Raw genomic sequence first — 25,086 nt, 5'->3', positions numbered from 1 at the left:
GCTGCTGCTGCTGCTGCTGCTGCTGCTGCTGCTGCTGCTGCTGCTGCGGGGGCAGTGGCTGTGGTGGCTGAGGGGGGGGCAGCTGCTGGTGTTGCTGAAAATGGCTGAACTTTACTTTCTGGTGGTGACCAAACTGGACTTGGACAGAGGGGGCCTGCAGGGAACGCTGAGTGTGCTGGGCATGTGCTGGTGGTGCCCCAGCACAGGCAGGGCGTGGGCCCTGCTGCAGGGGCTGCGCATGGGAGAGCTTGCCTAGCCCCTGGGGGGTACTCTCTGGCTCTGAGTGCAGCTGGGGGTCCAGCCAGGGCTGCAGCAGCTTCACGGGAGGGGGGCTGCAGGCCTGATCTTTCTCACTGGGTGGTGCTGCCGGTGTGTACTGGGTAGACATGTGTGGTGGGGGCTGCATCTCAGGGGGCTGTCTGAAGCTCTGAGGATGGTGTGCACTAGGGTGCAGGGCCTGGCTTTTGTGCACATGGAGGGCAGGGGGGCAATGAGAACAGCAGACTGGTGTGGAACATGGGCCTGAAGCTTGGAACTTATGTGGTTGGCTGCTCAGAGGATCTTGCTGGGCAACTGGGGAGAGGTGACCATGATAAAAAGATGACCCTTGAATATTTCCATAGCTGAGGGCATCTGGACGGGGCAGTGGTCCGCTTTCCGTTGTTATACAGCCTGTAAAGTCAGAGTGATTAGCTTTTTGAAGGTTCTTTAAAGTTATTTTCTTGACTTCTTCCCACATGGTCCTCTAAACATGAAAACTGCAGTTGTACCAAATGTGTGACCTGGTCCTTTTTAGATGGTCCCAATCAGAAGTGATCTTTCCCTCATCCAAGCTCACATAGAACTTTGTACCTCCCATGCCCTTCTCACAGACTCATAGATTCACAGAATGCCAGAGCTAGAGGGGACCTTGGAACATAGAGCATCAAAGCAGGAAGAGATCTTAGAACACAATGCTCAGGCTGGGAGAGCTTAGTATGTTAAACCTAGAAGGGTCCTTAGATAGCAGTAGGCCCTTCTCAACATTTTAAATATGGAAAAATAGAAACCCAGACATGAGATCAAATTTGTCTAAGTCACAGCAAGTTGAGTGATGTTTAATTGTGTTTTATATAACAAGACTAAATAATTCCTGTTTCTTTTTTGTCTTTGTACCTCCTCTGGTGCCTAGTATGGTGCTCTGCACTCAGCAGATACTTAAATGTCTGCTGAAGTGAATGATTAAGAACAGGACATATAGAGAAATACTCTTACAAGTTTTGCAAAGTGTCGACTCAGATCAACCTTATCAATCTCCCTTTACACCGAATCCCTTCCCTTCCTCCTAACCCTTTCTACCTTTTCTCTAGTGAGGGCAGCCCAATACTTAAACTGAAAAATAGCCTATTTTGATAGTATTTGGAGTCAGTACCCTGGGCAGAAGGAAAGTAGGTAAGGGCTAGAAAAGCAACCCCAAAACCAAAACAAAGAATAGAAATTGCCCTTATAGAGAGTTTGATGACTCAACAATAACTTACAATCTTAAAAAGTGGCCTTGGCAGGGCCACACAGCTAGGATGTGGCACAAGCAGGACCTGAGTCCAGGTTTCTGACTCTGAAGCTGGTTCACCATCCACACTGCCATGCAGATTCTCATGAGGTCCATAAAGGTAATTTTACAGATGAGGAAACTAAGGCTCAGACAGGTTAAATGAGTTGCCCATGGTCAAGCAGCTAAAATACAGCAGAGGCAAAATTTGAACCTAGTCTTCCTGACTCCAAGTCCAGAATTCCACTGAATATGTTTAACATTTGAAGTAAAATGGAGGACACAACATTATTCTTCCCATGGAACTGATCTTTAGACTAAGATGTGTGTATTTGCTTATACATATATGTAGGTAAGTATTGATTTGAAAATAGGCAGAAAAGCCTTACCTAGCTGTGATCTGTTTGATAGGGATTCCCTAGTCAATGTATTACTGGGTTAGTATAAAGTGCAACTGTTGGTTTGTTTTCACAATTTTTAATAAAACTTTTCAAACTGGCATCTTGCCTTTCAGTGGAAGTAGTTTTAGATTTGGTAGTCAAAAGACCTGGGCTCACATCCTAGCTCTTCCAGCTGTGTGGTCCTGGTCTAGCAGGGCCTACAAACTTCTCTGAGCTTTAGATTCCTTTTCTGGAAAATGGGAATACTACAACTTACACTAGCTACCTCATTGAAGTGGTGGTTCCAAACCAAACTGAAATAATATTTGTTCAAAGTTTTATAAATCTCACGGAGAGGTGCTGATCTTTGACTACCCCTACCCCATATAGCTCATAATGTAACCACAACATATTAAACTAAGTATAAACATTCCGCCATATCCAGTAATACTTGGATGAGATTTGGGCATTTCTCTGATTGAATCAAGGAAGGAACAACACTGGCCAAGCAAAGAAGCCAAGCCCCTGGGGGCTTTAAAGAGTCAAGCCCTGTACAAATTTCAATAGCCGAAATGTATAAGAGATTGACAATTGGAAACTTCCTGTGGAAGAAACTCCTGAAGTAGAGAATGAAAGAATTTGTCTCTTATCCCCAGCTCTGTGGCTGTGTAGCTTTGAGGGGCAGCTATCCAACCAGTAAGAGACTCCAGAGTCCAAATACACAGGGAGCAGCTCTAGGGAATGGGTTCCCCAGTAGCAAAGAGAGCCAACCGGAGAGAAGAGTCAACCCGAGGAATTCAGCTGAGCAATGTGCCCAGTAGAGACACTAGACCCAAGAACTGTGTAAGTAAAGACTGCAGGAAAAGACAAAGAAATTCCAAGTTTCAGGACCTGTGAGTTTCCTCTGTCACGCCTGCATCCTATGCATATGCCTCATATTTACCACTGTAAAGTTCGATCCTCCTCTTTCCATGGACACTGTGGGTTTGTGGGAGAATGTGGCCCAGGCTTACAAGGGCAAGGTTTATCCCTTCTATTGTCATTCCATGTCATCTTAGTCCTTGGCTTTTCTACAAGCCTATTTTGTCCACTGGGACGTCAATGAGAAGCAACTGGCATGTGCTCATGTGACCAGCACCTGCAGGGTAAAACCCTAGAACCTGGGGCTAGCTCACATCCTGGGGGGAGGGGGGTGCCCAACTCATTAAAGGAAATGTGGAGAGTAGCCCAAAGAAAGTTACACTTAAGGTGCTAGCTAGATCAATGTAATCTTTAATATTAAAACTATCACTAGAGGGATGGCTTTGGTAACTTTGTCTTTAATTTTTTTTTTCTTTGAGGTGACTGGAAAGACAAAGATCAAAAGAATATCACAAGGAAAATTGGTATGGTACAAGCCAGGAAAACTTATCTGACAGCTGCTTTGAAGTAGCACAACCCCCAAAGTGCTGCTTGAAAGGCCCAAAGTTGCCAATTTGAAATCTGCTTTAGGAAAGTATGGGGTTTGTTTGCTTGCTTTATAAGATGATCTTCAGTTTGGATAAAATTAGAACTGTATAGATTAACACATTTTACAGCCAGCTTGGTATCAGATTCTCAAGAATAAAACAAGTCATTTGAATTTGTGCATATGGGATGAGACAAGCTCAGAAAAGGTTTTTTTTTTTTAACCTAAGCTTTAAGTTCAGTCTGCACGTTGGTCACGAGAGCATATGAGAGATAACTCCATAATTCCATAATCACAGGACATCTTAGATCCTAGTCTGACCTGCCACACCACGTAGGAATTCCCTCTACGACACTTCTTAACAGGTGGTCATTCAGCCTCTGCTTAAATGCCTCCAGAAGAAGGAGGCTTTCTACTTCCTGGGCAGCTCACTTCGGTGGCTAGGAAGCTCTTCCTCTACAGAATAAAAATCTGCCTCCCTGTAACTCCCACTTACTGTTCTGGGTTCCTCCATCTACACCAATTACTCAGAGGAAATCTAACTCGTCTTGAGAGAGTCCTTCAAGTTATGTGGGCAACGTTCACGTCCTCCATAAGTCTTCTCCTGTCCTTTAATTGAGCAAACAGTCTCCAAAACAACAATTCTTCAATGAGTGATGCTATCCAGAAAAGGAATAACTTAGAAGATAATGAGTTCCCTCTCACTGATGATGTCCAGGCAGAGGCCAGATGGTTCCTTATTAAGGCTATTGGAGAAGGGATTCTTGCTGAGGAGCAGGTCAGACAAGTCGCCCTCTGAGGTTCATGACAGCTCTTATTATGCTACAAATTCACAAGAACAATCACACATGTACATGCATGCACACCTGTGTACTTAAGCACACACACTTTCATACACACCAATACATTTAGGCACACACACGCACATAAGAGCAGGCATACCCACGAATACACATGTGCACATGTACACATAGCTGCATGCAGTACCTGTGTACACAGGTACACACTCATACAGAGAGACACTTTTATGCACACACATGCATGTGTGCCTATACACATGTTCACATAGGCACACACTCACACAAATATGCTCTTAAACATCTGGATTTTTAGGCTGTCACAGGATCATAGATTTAGAGTTCAAAGGTATCTTAGATCACCTTGTTGAACCCCTTCATTTTACAGATGTGAAAATTAGAATCTGAAGAGATTAAATAGTTTGCCCAAGATGGCACAGGTAGAAAGTGGCAGAGTGGGGACTCAAATACATGTACTCAACCCCAAATCCAGCACTCCCTCCACTGCACCAAGCTGCCTTCTTAGAAGGCTTATAATTTTAATTTTTCTTTGACCTGAACAATCTGTCTGTAAAACAAACAGCCTATCATCTAAGCCAGAGTTCCAAGCAGAGGCTTTCAAAACAGCAGCATCACATCCTGAGCTAGTCAAATGTCAGATAAATTTTCCTAATTTGTGCCACCCTCGTTCTCCCTCTTTCATGCATGTCCCCACACACCCAAAGGGGAAAAAATTTATAATAGGTTTTCCAAAATCATCATCATACCCCATAGCTTACCCAAGCAATCCACCACCCCAAATCTACCCAGGCATCTAAAACAACAACAACAACAACAACAATTCAAAATCAAGTTCTTTAAAAAAAGAAAAAATAATAACCCAACCCAAAATATTTCCCATTGATCCCTCAATAAAGAAAAACGTCAAGGCTTTAGTAAAAGTTTGAAAATCTCTCCAAAATTTCATAAACACAAACCTATGATTCCATCTTAAAATTGCTGATAGAGAGATGATGGAAAAACTTTAAATCCTGGCAAGACCTTTCTGCCCATGTGCAAATGCTGTGCCTCTTTGCAAACAGGCTGTTAGAGTGTGTGTGTGTGTGTGTGTGTGTGTGTGTGTGTGTGTGTATACATATATATATATATATATATATATACACACACACACATATATATATATATGTATATGTATGTACAAAGAGAGGTATGTCATTCATGGAGAAAACCAAGTGACTTTCTGGTTTCTACTGGGATTTTTAAACCGAAGTGGTCCAGGGTGCCAAGAGAATATTCAGGCTCCAATGGGTGCTTTAAAAAATGAATCCATCAGCTTCAAAACAGACTGCTTGGCTGTTATTAATCACAGGTGTTTCAGAAGCCTCTTGACCTATAAGCCAAACCAAGGGTCCTTTTTTTCCTTTTTTTTTTGAGCAATGACCCACCAATGATTTCATCAATTGTTGGAGGACAATGAGAGGAAAAAGTTCCCTAATGGGCCACAAAGACATTCTTAACAACAAGACTGGTCTCCTTCTGACTCACCTAAGGTCGCCAGCTGTTTTGTCCAGAAGGAAGGCTCCCATGTAAACCTGATCTTCCAGGGGGGACCAGCATCTGTGTTACAACTTGTCTCCAGCAAACGCTGCATCTGAAACACAATCTGACAAGGAACAGAGGGTCATTTTCATAGGCATCAAGGACACAAATGAAGATCCTTAACCTCCGTGAGAGTCCAGGGCCACGAGAGGAAGCTCACTAACTGTGACTCTTAAATGCAAGAGCAAAGCAAAATTATCAAACTCCTAAGAGCCTTCTGGGCATAGTGAAGTGAATCTCCTTAGAGAAAAGCACATCAGAGAACTGTCAGATATGGTCCCTATGTTGGTCTGGGGGCTTGACTGTACTTCTGTGTTACAAGGGAGCATTCTCTGGGAGTCGGGGAGAGAGCAAGGGGATTAGGCAATGACAGCAGCGTAAAAAGCATCCATAAAGGCTTTAAAGAGAAAGAAAAATTAAGTAGGATCTACACATTAAGTTGGCCCAGAAAGGATAGAAAGTTTTCAGGGATAAAATTCTAAAGACACAAAGTGTGAAGAACAAATCCAAATGAAAAAGGAAAAGTTGTCTAAAGATTCCATATGCATCTATATCATCCAATTTAGATTTTGTTAAAAGCATGTATGGAAGATAGAAACAAGTGCAGGTACTACTGGAGGATAAATATAAAAATATAGCACCTATCTTAATAGTGTCAAGAATGCTAAAGCTGGACTGAGATTGGTGTGGAAAGCTAAGGAAATAAGGTTTTTATTTTTAACTGTTTGGGAAAGAGAAAGATGGGTGGGTCAGTGATAACAGAGAACAAAGTGAAAAAAAGAGCTACTCAACACTCTGTTTCTGTATTCTGTGCCAATGAAAATGAACTGGTAGGGATAGAACAAAAATAGCTAATACGGAGTTGATAACAAGATAATCAGGGAGATAGTGAGATAGCACCTCCCTTAGTGAGTTTTCCTGGGGCTCTAAAAGAACATGCGAATGTGATGGTTGAGCCACTGTCTCAACCTGTTGAGATTTTTGCAAGATTGTGGAGAACAAGAGAGGCACCACAGAGTTAGAGGATGACAGGGACTAGATCTGTATGGTCAACAGGGTAGGGAACTTTAGGTGAGGGCTTTTTCTATCTTCTCTTCAACCTACAGTCTTAGAGAGTTGCCTAAAGCAATGAGAAGTTAAGTGACTTTAGAGTCAATATGTGTCAGAGGCAGGACTTGAACCCAGGTCTTCCTCTCTCCAAGGTCAGTTCTCCATCCACTACATCATGCTGTCTCTCACCCCAAAGGAAAGCAGGCATATATTGTTTCAATTTTCAAGAAAATAAGATAATAGAATATGCAAACTATAAGTTAAGAAGTTTTACTTAAATTCCTAGGTGGGGAAATGGAACATATTATTAAAGGAGTGTTAATAAACAAAGGAAATCATAGGCTTGATATAAGGAAAACTGTCCTAACACCTATGACTTTCCCAAAGTAGCATGGCCTACCTCAGGACATTCCAAGTTCCCCTTCATTGGAGGTCTTCAAACAAATGTTGGATGACCACTTTGTGAAGTATCTCATAGGGAGATTCTTAAGGCTTGGGATAGATGGTCCCCTCCAAATCGGAAAGTCTGATTTTTTGACCTGAGTCCTAATTTCATCTCTGCTCTTTACTATCTGTGTGACCTTGGGCAAGTCCCTTCCCATCTCTAGGCCACAGCCTCATTCTTGTAAAGAAATTAAGCTAGATGACTTCTAAGATTCTTTTCAGTGTTGATTTCTATGATTCTGGAATCCTTGCTCAGAATAAAGGGTTTCTGCCTTGGCAGGAATGTTTGAAGAAGTCTCTCACTTCTGACTGAAGATCAAACAAGATGCAAAGACTCAGGGATTATGAATTTATGTTTCTCTACTTCTCTACTTTTTTCTCCTTTTTTTAAAAGGCCCCTCTGGTTTCCCATTGCTGCACACCAGAAACCTCCCATTTTTGCTCTGTTGCAAAAAAAAAAAAAATCCTCTACAAGAAATATAGGTATTTCCTAGGATCAGAATCATCACAATGTAATTGGTTTTTAAATATAATATTGTTTGTTATAATGCTGTGCTAAGAAGGCAATGACATGTGGAAATATGGATGGTGAATACTGTGTAGCCTAGGGTAACTTAGTAACTTAGAAAAGCAAAGGCAATAAAGTAGAGCTGAAGAAAGCTGGTCTCATAAAGCATGAAGAAGGCTTGAGTAAAGAGGGATAAGAAAAGCCTCTCTTGGACCTTGTCCTGAGCTATCCTGCCAACAAGTCTAGTTACAGGAAATGCTGTGGCCAGAATCCTAGAGAAACAGTGAGGTTGGGGTTCATGTGGCCATGTTAAGAGCAGTTTTCATCAGGAGCCGAGGGGGTCCAACAGAGAACTCACCAGCTCAGTGGACGGTGGTAGTGGTAAAAGGAAGCAAGGAAGTAAAAGCCCGGTCTGTGTATGACCTGGACTAGCTAAAGTGAGCAGTGAGACTGACCTGATTATCAGTGTTCCTGTAAGCAGTCTTCATTCTGAGATCTCATAGGGCAGTCAAGCACTGTAACCAGTACACTGAGAAGAACACAGCAGGGCAGTGGGACATCCTTTTAAGCTAAGAAGTAGTGAAAAGACTTGAAGGACTTCATGGAGGGGCTGCCCCATGTGCCCACACTATGGCCAAAGAAATCTCTTCTTGCTAAATCCCCCAAACTCTTGAAGTTTGGAATGGTGCTCTAGTCCCCAACTCCCTAGGAAACCATTCCACTAGCAGAGGCAAAGTGGTGTAGTAGGAAGAGCACTGGACTAGGCACTAGAAGCCTCCTGGATAAAGAAAAGATGCTCAGAAGACTGGAGATAAACAGAAGAGCAGAGGGACATATGGGGACATAATCAGTGCCCTCAGACTGTTCAAGGGCTATAAAGGTGAAAAAGAACTACACTTGCTTTGTTTGAACCAGAAGATAAAATAAAAATGAAAGGGAGGGGTAGGGTTTGTAGGGCCTGGGGCAGGGGCTGGGAGCTCCCTTACCAGTTCTTTGCTGAAGAGAAAGGGGATGCTGTTCTTACTGCAGACTGCCCAGCTGATGAAGTTCTGCACATGCTCAAACTGGCGATTTAAGACCATGATGCTCTGTAACTGCTGCTCCAGTTTCTGCTTCCTTTCATTGGTGAGTCCCTGGCATTAAAAAAGAAAACAGACAGCAGATAATTGGGTTGTATTCCAAGATTACTGACAAACAACTGATGTGTGGGGTAAACTACAGGGCGAGTGCAAATGTTTGGAGTTGAAGGTACTGTATAACAATAATAAACAGAAGAAGAATAGGACCGAGAGAGAATATAAAAATGTCTATGTTAGACTAAAAGCTCCTTGAGAGTAGGCATTGTCTCATTCTTTGTGTTTTTATCCCCAGTGCCCTGAATATGGTTGGGACTTGGTATTTAATAAATGCATCCACATGTGGATGTATTTATTGTCTACTATGTTTCAGGCACTGTAATAAGTGCTGGGGATACAAAAAAGAGGCAAAAGACAGTCCCTGCCCACAAGGAGCTTAATGGTGAAGACAAAATGCAAATATATATACTAAGCGAAGTAGGAAATAACACAGGGAAGGTACTGCAATTAAGAGGGGTTGGCGGAAGCTTCTAGCAAAAGAAGGGATTTTAGTTGGGACTTAAACAAAGCCAGGGAGGTCAGCAGTCAGAAAGGAGGAGAAAGAGCATTTCAAGCACGAGGGACAACTAGAGAAAATGCCCAGAGCTAAGAGATGGAGTATCTTGTTCATGAAGCAGACAGGAGGCCAGTGTCACTGGACTGAACAGTACTCGGCGGGGAGTAGAAGGAGGCTGGAAAGGCAGGAGGGGGCTAAGTTATAAAGGACTCTGAATGCCAAACAGAGCATTTTGTATTTGCTCCTAGAGGCAACAGGAAGACATTGAGATTTATTGAGTAGTGAGGGTGACATGATCAGACTTGAGTTTTAGGAAAACCACTTGGTGGCTGAGTGGAGAAAGGACTAGAGTGGGGAGAGACTTGAGGCAGGCAGACCCACTAGCAGCTATTGCAATAATCCAGGTGTGAGACAACTGGAGCCTGCACCAGAGGGACAGCAGTGTAAGAGGAGAGGTCTATTTGAGAGATGTTGCACAGCTGAAATTGACAGGCCTTGGCAACAGCTTAGACGTGTAGGATGAGAGGTAGTGAGGAGTCCAAGATGACTTCTAGGTCTCGAGCCCAAGAGAGTGGGAGAATGGTATTTTCCTCTACAGTAATAGGGAAGGAGGAGGGGATGGTTTGAGGGAAAGATAATGTTTTGGACATATTGAGTTTCAGATGTCTACTGGACATCCAGTTCAAGATGTCTGAAAGGTGGTTGGAAATGTGAGATTGCAGAACAGATCAATAAGCAAACATAACATAGATAAGCATACCATCTATGCCTTTTTCCAAGTCCCTGACAAAAATGTCAAACAACATGGGGCCAACTGCAGATCCCTGGGGCCTTCCTCTAAAGACCTCCTGCCCCACTGACATTGAACCATTACCAACTACTCTCTGAATGTGGCCATCCAACCAGATCTGAATCCACCTGATTATATTATCATCTCACTCATATCTTTCCATCTTCTCCAGAAAGATAGTAGGAGATGCTTTACCAAAAGCTTTGCCAAAAGGTAGGTAAACTGTACTCACAACATTAACCTCATCTACCAGTTTAGTAATCCTGTCGAAAAAGGAAACGAGGCTAGTCTGGCATGACCTTTTCTTGATGCAGCCTCACCCAATTCTGATGTATCCATCTCTTTAATGGTCTTTCCAGAATTTTTCCAGGAATCTAAGTCAAACTCACTGGCCTCTAATCTATAGACACTGTTTTCTTCCTTTTTTTGAAAATTAGTAATTTGACCTTCTCCAACATTGTGGTACCTCTTCCATTTTCTATGACCTTTCAAATTTATTCATGGTGTAAGAGAGGAGAAAGGAACTGTCAATCTATGCTCAAGATAACCAAGCTTCAGGGTTTATTCTGGCAGCTTAAAATAAATCTGAAGCACAAAGCAGGAGAAAACCATTTGCCCAAAATTATGTTTCAATGAAGGGGACATTTAGTTAGGACTAGGGTAGGCATTCCCTGGTATAAAGGAAGTCTTGCTGGACTTCTTTGGGGAGAGAAGGGCTAAAAAGACACTTGCAGATTTTCTAGGGGCTCACAGCATTGTTGGGGAAACAAATATTTCAAACTTGAAATGACTAGAGGACAATCACAAACATGAGCCTGTGAAGTTGTTGTTGACAAACTATGTTGGTAAGTGCTCAGGAGATCCTGGAATATAGCTAGTTATGGAAAGTTTTTTGGACAATTACTTGCTGTACAAATTACTCTGAGTTATTCCTAGAAGGGGAATACTCAGGATAGGAAATGTGTGCCAGAGATTTAGTGGAATTCCCATTGCCCTGCAAGAAGTCTGTCCATCCAGCATTGCCACCATAATGAATGTTATAGTGTTGAAGGAGAGCAATGAAGATCATCTTTATTGAATTTTATAGTCCATGAGTACTTCACTGTGTTCCAATCCTAATCCTGAATCACTGAGCTGGCCTGGCTAGTCCTAGCCCAAAATAAGGCCAAACAAACCCTCTCTCTGGCTCTATGAGAACCATTTCTATAAGAAAACAAGGCCTATGTAGGAACCTACACCACCTCCACATCCTCACTCTGTTTCTGCAGAGTGAGCCTGTGTAGACACTAAAGGCCCACGTCTCTTCTCTCCCTACTCATGTCTCCCTACTACTTTTATAAAAGTTCCAACTGAGTCAAGCCATTTTCTGCAAACATTTCAGTGATTCCCAACTCTATATTCACCTACATGGCAAAGGCTTTCAACACACCTTCTAATACCTCTGTAGCAATAATGTCAAGTATGGTCTTTATACGTGGCTCTAAAATCACCTCCTCCAAAAAGCTTTCCATAACTAGCTATATTCCAGGATCTCCTGAGCACTTACCAACATAGTTTGTCAACAACAACTTTAGAGGCTCATGTTTGTAACTGTCCTCTAGTCATTTCAAGTTTGAAATATTTGTTTCCCCAACAACACTGTGAGTCCCTAGGAGATCTGCAAGTGTCTTTTTAGCCCTTCTCTCCCCAAACAACTAATACAATGTAGTAGACAGATGACTAACCTTACAATAGGAGACCTAGATTCAAATCCAGGATTTGAATTTCATTTTTTTTTTTTGGTGAGGCAATCGGGGTTAAGTGACTTGCTCAAGGTCACATAGCTAATACGTGTCAAGTGTTTGGTCTGAGGCCGGATTTGAACTCAGGTCTTCCTGACCTCAGGGCTGGTGCTCTATCTACTGCGCCACCTAGCTGCCCCCAGGATTTGAATTTCAAATCCAGGTTAGTAGCTATATGACACTGGGTCACATCAGCATGGCACAGTGGATGGGCCCTGGACTTGGAGTCAAGATGACCTAAGAGCACATACTACCTCAGACACTAACCAGCTGTATGACTCTAGGCAAATCACTTAACCTCTCTGGGCCTAAATTTCCTCATCCATAAAACAGGGTTGGATCTGATGGCTTTGAAGGTCCCTTCCAGGACTAAATCTATGATCCTATGACCACTCTGAGCTTCATTTTCCAATAAGATAATATTTATAAGTACAAATGTTGGTAAACAAATATAAGGGAGGTATATAAAGCACCACAGAAATGTGAGCTAGTGTGATTATTAGCAGAAGACAAATATTAGGGACAGTGGCCCCTCAGATCATCTTCACCCTACACATACCTCCAGCTGTTCCAAAAGTCCATTGGCTTGCTTGTTTAATTCATTCATCAGAACCATCTTGGCCATTTTGATCTGGTTTTCCACTTTCCTGTGAAGATGCTTGACTTCAAACAGCCTGCAAAGGAGAACAAAGAATATTACAATGTGCTTCAAGTGTCTTGTTTCTCCCTGGGCATCCATCACTTGTTAGAGGATCAATCAAGAGAAATTAAATGCTAAAATTAACAGACTGTGTGGGAAAAGTCAGAGACCAACTCAAGAATTTCCTTTAATGAGAAAACCCACAGCCATTGTTCTATTCCCAAACTTCAAAAGGTGTTTATCTACAATGCCTTGCATGGGGACCATCCTACTTGATCAGCAAACCAATGATCAAAAGTACAACATGACTTTCAAACAAACCCCAAACTCTAAGCCGGGTCAATTCAATGTTCTACCAAAAAACACATGAATTAAGAGGGAGTCATTCCACCTTAAGAATAGGACACTAGAGAGGTAAGCTGGTGTAGCAAAAAAAACTTTCAGTCCCAACTCTGACCTCTAATTCCTTCAAGCCTTCCCTGATCTCCCTCCTTGGTAACTACTACCCCCCTCAGCCCTCGTATAGTAGTACTTTAGTTTTTAACTCTCTGATACATTACATAATATTGTGTTAGGAACCATGTAATACTACAGTTATCTTTATGTGTCTCATGCCCTATAGTACTATATGATCCATGATCTTAGAAACTGTCTTATCTAAACATCGTTTCTCTCTCACTGCTTAGCACAGTGCTCTGTATATAGTAGTCAAGTAGTACAAGTGTTTGTTGAATGCTGAACAAATGAATATTGTTCACTGTACAACCAAAGACAAAGGACAAATCACTTCACCTATCTGGGTTTATTCTTCTGTCAAAAGGGTGGATTCCCACTTGCACAATACACCTTCTAGAATCTATTCTAAGAAAAATTCAAGAATCTGTGATTTCATCAGTATGGGCGATCCCTTCCCCAACCCAGATCCTAGCCCCTCTCTGCCTCAGGAAATGGTCTTCATGAGTTACTGGTGCAGAAAGCACTCATTATGTTGTGGCCAACATAATAATGCCAACCTAGGCTAGTCTTCAGATCACAGACAGTCTGTCCCCTGCCCAGGATCACCCAGGATCACTTTCAGGGTATGAGGAGGAAATGGAAGAGGACTTTAGTGAGGGAAGTACTTTTAAAACCTTGAAATGCTATACATATAGATAGATAGATAGATAGATATACACATACATACATACATATATATATGTGTGTGTGTGTGTGTGTGTGTGTGAATTATGATTTTGTTGCTGCATAGGAAGACAAGTATCTCTCTAAAGCTGGGATCTGTTATCTTCTGTGGATTAATATGGAGAATTATATGGAGAAAAGGGGGATATAGAGGCTGCATTCTGATGAGTAACAATCTCCCCTGAATTACCCTGAACTGATAATTAGACCTGCTTATGAGAAGGCTGCCACAGAAGGGCACCTGACTAAAGCCTGTTCACTTGCCATCCTTCTAGAAACAGAAGGATCCACGGCATCTAAGCTTTTTGGGATTTGTTCCTACCTTGGAGGAACAAATTACATTATTAGGTCTTATTTGATCATCAGCCAAAGAGCTGGATGTCAGATGTCTACAATGAGGGTCTCTAACTTCATGACTGATAGGGAAGGCTGGTTCTCCCCTATGTCATTCCACTATGACCTAGACTCAGATCACTCTGACTCATCATGGAGACATGCTGGTGATGCCACTAAGACAAGACTACACCCCAGCGGGAACTCCCACAAGACGCTACTCTGAGGAACACAAAGGCATGGACCCTAACCTTGAGCAGGGCCAAGAGAAGAGGGAAGAGAGTAGGTCCCCAACCTGTCCTTTGGTTCTCACAGTCCTGCCAATAAGAATACAGAGAGCACAGTGCCCCGGATAACTTCAGCAAGGTAAGATGGTCAGAGAGGCTAATAGGAAAACCAGCAACAGGTGAGGCTTGTCTATCGATTGCAATAACTCCTGATACCTGGCAAATGATTGCCTAGGCCCTGTAGATAGGCAGAATGGCCTACTCAGTAGCCCCATCACCATGGTACTTAGCACAAAAGGTTTTTGGTTGTGTGGATGGTCTCCACTACTTAGGTTGGCACAAGTGTAGACAAAGTCTGGGAGAATACACATGTGCACAAGGGCCCTGCCTACACAGCATCAACACCTAGATCCAAATTCACTGAAATTTTACTCAGTTTATGGTCTGTATCATTCACTGATTCCTTTTCCTTTAGATAAGCATGAAGTCTGATGATCTATGGAGGGCATATGAGGAGAGGGATGAGCTGAATATAGTGACCAAAGATGTCCCACCACCTCATTAAAGCTAAAATGGGATGAACAAAAAATGGTACCTGTCTTCAATCTGTTTAGCAGAAGCCTGTAACCCAGTTTTCTTATGCTCCACTTGAGTGGTCACACTTTCCAGAAGCATTCTTTGGTTTTGCAAAACCTCTTCTACATGCCTGCACCTGAATAAAAGAGGCAACACTTGTGTACTATACTCTTAGGGAATTGTAGAATGCCCTACAATGGAGCTGAAGAAAGACAAAATGCCTCGTGGGTATCCCCTGGATCTACTTCTGCTCAGGTTATAGGTATTTCCTTATTTTCCAGTATGTTTTAGAAAACTCCCAAATATTCAAAGCCTAATGCTTCGATTTAGGACCATCCAAGGCCCTTTTGCTTCTATTTTTTCTTTCTCCTCCTTGCTCCATTTTAGTCATTTTCAGTGCTCTGTTAGAGGACAGCCTTAGGGGGAAGATGCTAGGTTAATCAGTCCATTTGGAGGAGGGACAGGATGGTAGAGTGGAAAGATATTTAGATTAGGAATTAAGAAACTTACTGTGTGGCCTTGGTCAAGTCACTCACTCTATCTGGGACTCAGTTTCCTCAACCATAAAATGAGAAATCCAACTAAATGATCTGGAGAGGTATTTTTAGCTTCAACATTATGTGAGTCCATGGATTCTATATTCTCTATGTATGTGTTCCCTAATAGCTATTGTGATGGAGAGAATAAAATGTGAAGTTGTATAATATGGAGATTTATATTGCTTTTTCTTTCCCCGGTCTTAATGATGAGAAAATTCAGCGTGATTGCCTAAGGAGTCCAGCGTCATCTCCATCAATACCTGTGATCTTTGTGGTCAATCATCAAGCAACTGTGGCATGTGAGGACATCACAGGTCTCGCAGAACAACTTGAGAATCTCTTGACCATGCAGTGGGCAGTACAAGGAGTCACTGGACCCACTGTCCATTCCTACAAGAGAAGAAAGGAAAAACTGCCTTAACCCAGTGAAAACTACCCCTCAGCTGAGAAGAAAGAATAAAAGCCATTCCAGAGCCTTAGGGCTTGAGGGAAGAGATCTGCTTTCAAAGGGAAGAGAAAGAAGGACTGAAGTTCCTCCACCACTAGAACAGTGAAGTTCTGGGAACATTTAGAGGGAATATGGGTCCTACTCCTTCTAGAAAACACAGCTAGGACCCGTGCATACTACACACAGGAAAAATGAGTCAAATTGTAAGGCAGGATTGAAAAGGTACACCCAGAAAGAAACCAAATTGAGCCTCAAAAGAAGTAAAGACAACATTCACTCCCACTTCAGGAGAAAAGTATCCTCTAAAATTCAAGCAAAAAACTGGCCCAAACCATCAAGATTTCCTGAGATTTCCACCCATCATGATGGAGAAGCCCATAGATTGCAGCTTTTTTTTTACACAGTTTTGACAAATGTTAGCCCACCTTTCAAGCAGTGACAGTTATCCCCAGGGGCATTCAAACTCTTGAAAAAAAAAGGAGACTTCCATTTGTGAAATCTTGGACAGTTCCTAATACAGCACGAGGTACAATCAGTGAAGTCATCAAAAAGTACCTATTAGAAATCTATTTACATTTCATGTAACAGTTTACAACAAATGTCAGAAGGAGGAAAACAAACAGAAGCACAGATGGCAAACAATGACAAACACTGAATGAGTCTTTTAGGTGAATGAATACATAACACAAACATTCTCTACAAGCAGATGGATGAGTAGATATAGTGGAGAGGACAGTTACGGGTTAATGTAGATGGTAGAGAGGTAGGAAAAGAAGGAGAGTTAGGGATAAGTATATAGAGTAAGGAACTAGGTCAGGAGTGGGGAACTCAATGCCTCAGGTAGCCTTCTAGGCCCTTGGGTGTGGCCTTTTGACCTAGTCCAAGTTTGACAGTTATTAAGTGGATTTGTTCAATGAAGTTTGGATTTAGCCAAAGGGCTGCACTTGAGGACCTAGAAGGACACGTGTGGCCTCGAGACCACAGGTTCCCCACCTGTCACCTCAACCAGTGACAGGTGAATTATGAGCATACAGTGAATAAGTCTTAGAAAGGGAGAGAAGGTGAGTACAGGTAGTGGTGAGGTATTTAGGGTGCATGTAGTTAATGTCAGGCTGAGCATAGGCAGATATTGGAGGAATCTATAGGCATAGAGGATAATGCTATAAGGAGCCTTAGAGATCATCTAGTCCAACCCAAGGCCGAGAAATTAAGATACTTGCCCAAGGTCACACAGAGTAAGAAACTGATTTCAGATGATCAGACCCAAATCCAATGATCTTTCTACAAAACACCATGCTACCTCCTCTCAGACTGAGTGAACAGGCAAATGATGGAGAAGCAATGGATGATGGGAGATTTGGGGATGAGGCAAACTAGGGAAACAGAAGATGATGCACTTGTGGGAGAAGTCTGTGTAGACCAGGAGAGGTCAAGGAGAATTCAGTTCAATTCAACAAATAACTCCCAAGTGCATCCTATGTATGACAAAGCACTGAATCCTCACCTTTCTGTCTATTAGTTTAATAATTTACTGGTACCATGGATATTGATGGAGAACAGATAATTATAGATTCAGAGCATAGATTCAGAGCCAGAAGGGAACTTAGAGACCATCAAGTCCAGCCCCATTTTATAGATGAGGAATCTGAGGCACAGAGAGGTCCAGTGACTTGCCCAGGACCACATATCTACTAAGTATGTGAGATGGGAATTGAACCCAAGTCTTATATAATCATTTTTATGGATTTTAAATAATGTACCAAACATTCAGGCTGATGGGGAAAAAACTACTCTTCTTAATCAATAAACAAGCATTTAATAAGGTTTATTTACTATGTGCTAAGTCTTGGAATATGAAGAAAAAAATTAAAAGCGGGATGCTGTTTTATTAGCAGTGTCCTGCTCTCAAGGAGCTTGCATGCTAATTCTAAAGACAATATACACATGTTTGCATGTATGTGTACACATGTATACATGTACATACAAGAAGAGTAAACCACGGGTGATCAGTCTGTATTCACAACAAAGGAAAAATGGCAGCTGGTCATTTACTTGTCCCTAACAAAGTCACATAGGCATAGAGAGCAAACTGTCCCTTTTTCTGACAGAACATAATGCAAGGCAGACTACGAATGCCATGGAAAAAAAGCACTGAATTCTAGGTTAAAGACTTGGGCTCCTGCCTTCATTGCCTGGGTCATTTTGCACAAGGCACTTCTCTCTGGGCCTCTGCTCATCTATAAAATAAGGATGACCTGACCAACAACAGCTTTGCTATGAAAATCAAACAAGATGACGTGTAAAGGACATTAAAATTATAAAGCATTGTTTACTTGCTATTATTTTGCATGGTGATAATGAGTTTTAGAATGAGAATTAAACAGTCTTAAAGAAAAAGAGATAATAAACTATAACAATATGTCAGATACTGAATTAAGAGAGCCAAACATTCCCTGCCCTGGCATTAACAAGCAAAGGGGGCCTGGCCAAGGTAAATTCAAATCCTAATGACCAATTTTTTGCATCTGAAATTTTCAAAGGAGAAATGATCTTACTGTTTAATGATGATGATGATGATGATGAGCTCCCAGTAGGCAGAAGTACAATATTCTCCTTCCTTTCCCACAGCCCTCAGTTAGAGGCTGAACCCAGGACAAACTATAGTCTAGGACCCAGGGGTGGGGAATCTACAGGTTCCCCACCCCTGGCTTTAGAGCTGGAAGGGACTGTAGAGTTTACCTCTTCCAATCCCCTGGTGGTACAAATGAGGATACTGAAGCACATAAAGAGGAAGTGACTTGCCCAAGGTCACACAAGTAGTAACTATCAAAGGCAGTATTCAAAACTAGGTCATCTAACTCCAAATCCAGCTTTCTTTCCTACTACATCATATTCACACTATCACTGCTATGCTGAGGACCTGGTAGCTTGCAACTGTTTAAAGGTAACTTCACTTCTTTTTTGAAATGGTTATACAGATGCCAGTGGATAGAGAAAAGACAAATGTTTTCTTTTGGGGCAGAAAATAGAAAAAAAAAAAGCCTTCATCCTGCAGTCTGTACACCAACACATAAGACAAGAAAACCTCAGAAGCCTCTATAACTTGTACACTGGCGTCTCAAGCTTCATGACAAAGATGCAAAAGGAAACCACATAATCTTAGCTGTGCTTTCTTTTTTTTCCCTACAAACAGGTTCAGCAGCTAGCTGCCCCCCAGCCCACCTTCCAGGCAGATCCACCTTAAGTGACTTGCATCTACTGTGTCTATTATCCAGGTAAGCTGGACTATAGCATGGGGATTGAATTAGATGTTCTCCAAGGTCCTTTTTAGCTCTGGGAATGCCACTGTAGTGCAGACAATATATTTGTATCTGTCCTCTCCAAAAGCCACACTACCTGCAAAGGCCAATGCAACAGCTTAGTGATATTCCTACATTTCTAGGTTAGCCTAAGTGCACAATGAGTGGAGCTGAGCTCCTGTGGACACAAAGCTCTGTCTTTTTTTGAACCAAGGTCAAAAAATTTGACCATGTAGGCAGCTGGCAGTGCTTGTACAAGTGATCACACTTAGAACTACTCCCATATGTCTGGAAGGATTCAGGAGGATTAGGACTCAGTCCCACTGGGGCTGGACAGAGCAGGGCCCTCCCCTTGGCAGGAAGAGTAACCAAGCATTCATTTACCCTCAGGGAGCTCAAAAGCATTTACTATGAACCCATGTGCATCATGCTTTTCACTGGACATGATATGAATCAAGATAGTGTTTAACAACAAATTCAATTCTACCAATATTCATTAAACACCCGCTGTGTGCAGGCACTATGCTGGTCATGGGGAATATAGAGCAGAAAATGGCAGTCCCTGCCTTCAAGGACCTTAAAATCTAACAGGATCATCTCTACAGGGAATCATTTATTATCTGGTATATGGAGAGTACTAGCCAGGATTAGGGGGCAACTAGGTGGTGCAGTGGGTAGAACACAGGGCCTCAAGTCAAGAAGATCTAAGTTCAAACCCAGCCTTAGGCACTTAATAACTATGTAACCCTGGGCAAGTCACTTAAGCTCTGTTTGTCTCCGTTCCTCACCTGTAAAATGAGGACACAGGAGAAGGAAATGGGAAACCACTCCAGTATCTTTGCCAAGAAAAACCCACTGACAAAGTCTATGGAGTCATGTAGGGTCAATAACAATAACAATTACAAAGTAAGTAAAAGTCAGGATTAAGCTAGCCAGGGCAAATTGCAATAATGTCAAACCAGAGGACAAACATATTGGGTGGCCAGCCACTGTTGCATCCATTCTCACTCCTAGAAGTGTGCAAAAAATGCACATTACCTTGCACAAGTAGCTGTGGTGCCATGGGAAAAAATCCTTGGCTATTCACTATTTATGTGACCTTGAACAAGTCACTTAACATCTCTAGGTCTCAGCTTCCTTGTTTTTAAAATGAAGGTGCTAGTCTAGATCAGAGGCGTTCTACTCCCCACTGCAAAGCTCTGGAGTGTGGTGGAGTCAAACTAAAATGTAATCAGGAAATGTTTTTTAAAATAAATAAAAATACAATACAACATAGATAATGCTGATTTGTAGTTTTCTAGGTCACTATGTTGGACACCACTGGTGGAGATGACTTCCACAGTCCCTCCTAGCTCTAAGTTCATGATCTCCAACTGGGACTGACTTGCTGAGGCCCTAATTCCTTCACAGTTATATTATCTGACACTTAAAGGTCTTTCACATATATTATCACAACAAGCAACAAACATTTCATATCCTCAAAACAACCTAATGAGATTTATCAGCCGTCCCCAGATTACAAGGGAGTAAACTGAAGTGAGAAAGACTGAAATGATTTGCCCAAGGTCATGCAGCTAGTCAGGCAAGACTTGAAGTGGGGTTCTCTGACTCCAAATTCAGCATGTTTTTTTCATCACAACCTGGCTGCCTCTTGGAAGGTGTCATTCAGTTCTAACATTCTAAGGTTTTTAAACTCTCCCTTGCCCTCAGCGGTACACACAAGAAGCCCAAGAAAAGAAAGGGGGCTACATCTCCAAATACAAAGTTTCTGATGGAGTTGACATAGAACACCAACTCTTCTTGAGAAAGGGAAGCTGTGAGCTCAAGACCAGTACTTAATGCATCTATCTGTTAAGACTAATCTTTAAGGAGTAGTTGCCTAACCCCAACAACAGGGTTCAGGGAGGGGTTGCCCAGCAAGAGACAGTCATTAAATTAGCAAACATAGAAAGAACCATAGACTGTTTCCTCCTTATAAGAAGAATAATTTACTCTAGGCAGGTGGAAAAGAACATGTCTTTCATTCAATGGACCCTGACTGGCCTAAGCACACTGAGAAGACCCTGGGCCATTTTACATTGACCATACTGCCTACTGGCTAGATGTCCCTGGTGCTCCTAGGACATGCCATGCCCCTTGGGAATTTAAGAACACTGTAGGATAGTGATGATAGCATTGGCCCTGGGATCAGGGTTCAAATCCTGTCTCAGATAACCTCTCACAACCCTAGTTTACTCATCTGTAAAATGGGTCTAATGATAACTGCAGTAACTACTTTGTAGAGCTGTTTGTGAGAAAGTACTTTGCAAACTTAAAAGTACTACACAAATAGGAGTTATTAATAGCAAGCATTTATATCGAGTTTCAAAGTTTGCAAAGTGCTTTACATATGTTAACTCATTTGATCTTCACAACAACCCTGTAAGGTAGGAGCTATTATTATCAAAACTGTACAGATAAGGAAACCGAGGCACAGAGAGAACACCCAACTAGTAAATGTCTCTATCTAACCTAGGGTTCTGGAAGAAGGGCCCTGGGGTCAACCAGGGCAATCACTCCTGGGCCTGGGCAGTGCAGCAGATTGAGCATCCGTACCTGAAGATCCCTTCTGGGCTAGAGAAAGAAAATGGTCTGCCATGTCCTTGGCATGCTGGTGTTCCTCGGTGCAAGAGCTGCACAGCCATCGGTTGCAGTAGGTACAAAGAATGTGTGCTGGCCTCTTCTCCTTGCACTCGGAGCAGCTCTGAATAGGATGGAAGGAGGGAGTTGGGGAAGAGAAGAAAGGAAGCAATGCAATTAAATGTCCACATAATTACAAGTGTCCGTCTCCAAAGAGCAGCTATGATGTTCCCTCCTTAAGAGACCAAATGCTAGATCTGCTGGGTCCTCTACTAATTGGGAACATGTTAATTAACTGAGAGCCATCTCAGCCCAAGGAGGTGGGGCTGGGGCTCCTCTGCACCATGCTGAGAGAAAAGAACCAAAGTGCCCTGGAGGGAGCCCCTCCCTCCCTGTGCCCATTGTGCCAGTGTTTGCCATGTGACAGGTATGTTCTGGGGGCTCTGATAGAGGTGCTGGGGGGCTGAGGATATCCAGAGCTCATGAGCTGGCTATCCCATGCCGCGTAGTATGGGGGAGGCTACACTAGGGCTTCTGCTGGCAGCTATGAGGCAGCAGCTGTATTCCTCTAGTGAAGGAGAAGAAGAGCAGCGCTGAAATTTTGGGGCTGTACCACTGTGTCATTAACATATGTGTGGGGAGAGGTTGGGGAGACAGGATCATAGGTTCACAGATTTGGGGGTGACACCTTAGAAATTCTTTAGTTCACTGCAACTATGACTGTGAGGGCCCCATCATTGTGGCTGTCCATGTCTAGTCTGTATCTATAACATGGGGACTGTCTGTAACAGGCTTTGTCGTCTGGGGTCTGCCACTGACACTACGGATGTGTTGGACAGTATCGCCCAAGGTCTTGGGAGAACAGGAGACTTATTCCTGAGACTATATGCAATTCAGGATCTGTATAACTGGTGGAAGAAAGATGATCAAACCCAACCAACAGAAACCAAAACACACCAGTTCTTTCTAGAATTGAGCAGTTTGGGGCAGTAGTCCCTTATTCATTCATTCAACAAATGGAAAATGCTACTGTAATAGCAGCAGAAACTGACATTTACAAAATACAACACAATCTTTTTAGGATAGACAATTTAATTAGGATGCTAGCTCTCTGTCCCCAGTCCTAACTGCAGCAAAACAATCCTTTTATTCCTCCCTAAGTAATTCCTTATATTAACTTCCACAAAAGTTTTTCCAAAACACTTTTTCTTTCCTCAAGCATCCCACTCTTCCTCCATTCTCTGAGGATCTTTCCTCTTGCCTTCCTGACAAAATTAAGGCCCTTCAGCATGAGGTCTCTCTTCTCTTCTTCATCTCAAAATTCCTTGACCTCATCCTGCCTCTTCCTGTTCCCCTAGTCTCTAACAATGGCCTTTCTCCTTGTCACGACCAGCTCATCCTTTCTTCTCCAAGAGATCGCAGCCTCAATCATGCCTTCTCCCTTGGTAATAATATTCAACTTCTCCATAGCTTCTGGTTCTTCCCTACTGCCTTTAAAGTCTCCCACATCCTTAAAAAACCATCACTTGACCCTACCCCTCAAACTACTGTCCTACATCTATTCTCCTTTTCTCAGCCAAACTCCTAGGGAAAAAAAGCCATACACATTGACTACCTCCACTTCCTCTCCTCTCACTCAACTTCACCTTTGCAATTTGACTTCAACCCGGTCACCTGACAGTACTACTCTCTCCAAAGTTAACAATGATATATTCATCAAAAAATCTGATTTTTTTTATCTTCATCCTTATTGACCTACCTGCTGCATTTGGCCCTGCTGACAACCCTCTCTGCTGGATACTGTTTTTTATGAACATTCACCATCCATACAGGGCTCCTTACTCCTCTCCCATTAGTGTGGGTATTCCCCAAAGCTTTGACCGAGGTCCCCTTAACTCTTCTCTTTTTGCACTCCTTCAGTGACCTCAATGAGAGCTCCCATGACCACAACACAATCATCTAAATGCAGCCTGACCAAGACACTGTACAAAAGAACTATCACCTCCCTCATTTGGGCCACGTGGATTGTAGTGTTGTGTGGTGGTGCAGCCTAGGATAGCCCTGAGAGGTTTTTTGGCTGACCAGCTCTATTCACCTCTCAGACCAACCATTTGTTTTCCAGATAAAACTTGGTAAAAATCACCTTACTTACATGATGAGTGGATATGGCCATCAACCAAAAGGCAAAGCATAGGAGAAAGTAAGTCTGGATGTTTGGTCTCTCATAACAAAAGGGGGTTTTAATTTTTTTCCTATTTGTAACCCAAAGTGTTCTGCTTGGGTCACAGGACCAACATGAGGGGTTGGAGCATATGTGTACTTCAAGGATGGTTATTACTCTACTTCAGATGATTTCCTCTGAAGACTTGAAGCATATGTACAAAATAATACTAACAGGAAGAAGTAGATGTTTTATCATTCATTTCCCAACCTGCCATTCCCTGACTTTCTTGTCCAATCCAACTAACTCCTGGAATGAAAATGCATACCTCTTGAATATGAATAATCCACAGGGCCCAAAAAAGACCAGGCCTCTGAAGCCCCATGAGGGATGTCTTTCAGGACCAAGGCTACAAAGCAAAATGAGAAGCTCCCTGAGAGAAAATAAAGTATAGGAAAAAGAACAATGGATATATTCTACCTAGAAAACAGGCTCAAATCCTCCTTCTGACACTTAATATGGATAGAGCACCAGGTGTGGAGTCAGGAAGACCTGAATTCAAATCTGGCCTCAGACACTTACTAACTGTATGACACTAAACAACCCACTTAACCTGTTTGCCTCAGTTTCCTCATCTATAAAACGGGGATAATAACAGCACCTATCTCTTATCTACCTAAACTGTAAAGCACTTAGCACAGTGCCTGGCACACAATGAGTACTTTATAAATGTTAGCTATTATTGTTGTTGCTGTTAACTGTGTCACTATAGCAAAGTGACTTAGTCACTCTTAGAGCCAATTTACTGACGTTTGAGTTAGTCATAGAGAGTGGTCTAGGAGGCTTATTTTTCCATATGGTAAAATTTCCATTTGCCAAGCCACAAAATCTACCTATGTTGTTTTAAAGAAACAGACAGTGCAACCTATGTACATTGCACATGGCCATCTAATTTCTTTTAAGCTACTGATTTTATGTAACTATTAAATAATGCTAGGTGAAAATGTCTCCCATTACCAATATCTAGATTCTTCCTATCCAAATTTTGTCTTTGCAACATGGTCCTTTAAGCCTATGTAAATTTTTTTAACATATCACTTGCTAAATGA

The 25,086-nt window shown here is 42.3% G+C and overlaps 1 protein-coding gene across 1 annotated transcript in view; it reads right to left on the bottom strand.

Annotated features, from left to right (window-relative positions):
- Nucleotides 1–24,372, bottom strand: part of TRIM66 (tripartite motif containing 66) — a 72,564-nt gene extending 48,192 nt beyond the window's left edge. The window contains exons 1-8 of the mRNA XM_027852514.1: nucleotides 24,306–24,372; nucleotides 21,793–21,940; nucleotides 15,711–15,840; nucleotides 14,931–15,047; nucleotides 12,516–12,630; nucleotides 8,740–8,886; nucleotides 5,698–5,815; nucleotides 48–672 (exon numbers count right to left, since the gene is read on the bottom strand). Coding sequence (XP_027708315.1) covers nucleotides 48–672; nucleotides 5,698–5,815; nucleotides 8,740–8,886; nucleotides 12,516–12,630; nucleotides 14,931–15,047; nucleotides 15,711–15,840; nucleotides 21,793–21,940; nucleotides 24,306–24,362 — 1,457 coding nt within the window. The 5' untranslated portion in view covers nucleotides 24,363–24,372. The remainder of the gene's footprint in view (nucleotides 1–47; nucleotides 673–5,697; nucleotides 5,816–8,739; nucleotides 8,887–12,515; nucleotides 12,631–14,930; nucleotides 15,048–15,710; nucleotides 15,841–21,792; nucleotides 21,941–24,305) is intronic.
- Between the last annotated feature and the right edge of the window lie 714 nt (nucleotides 24,373–25,086).

Source organism: Vombatus ursinus, unplaced genomic scaffold, assembly GCF_900497805.2.
Source record: "Vombatus ursinus unplaced genomic scaffold, bare-nosed wombat genome assembly UNPS02009770.1, whole genome shotgun sequence".
NCBI classification, from domain to species: Eukaryota; Metazoa; Chordata; class Mammalia; order Diprotodontia; family Vombatidae; genus Vombatus; species Vombatus ursinus.
Note: the sequence above shows the minus strand (reverse complement) of the source record. Positions and strands in the feature narration are given on the sequence as shown.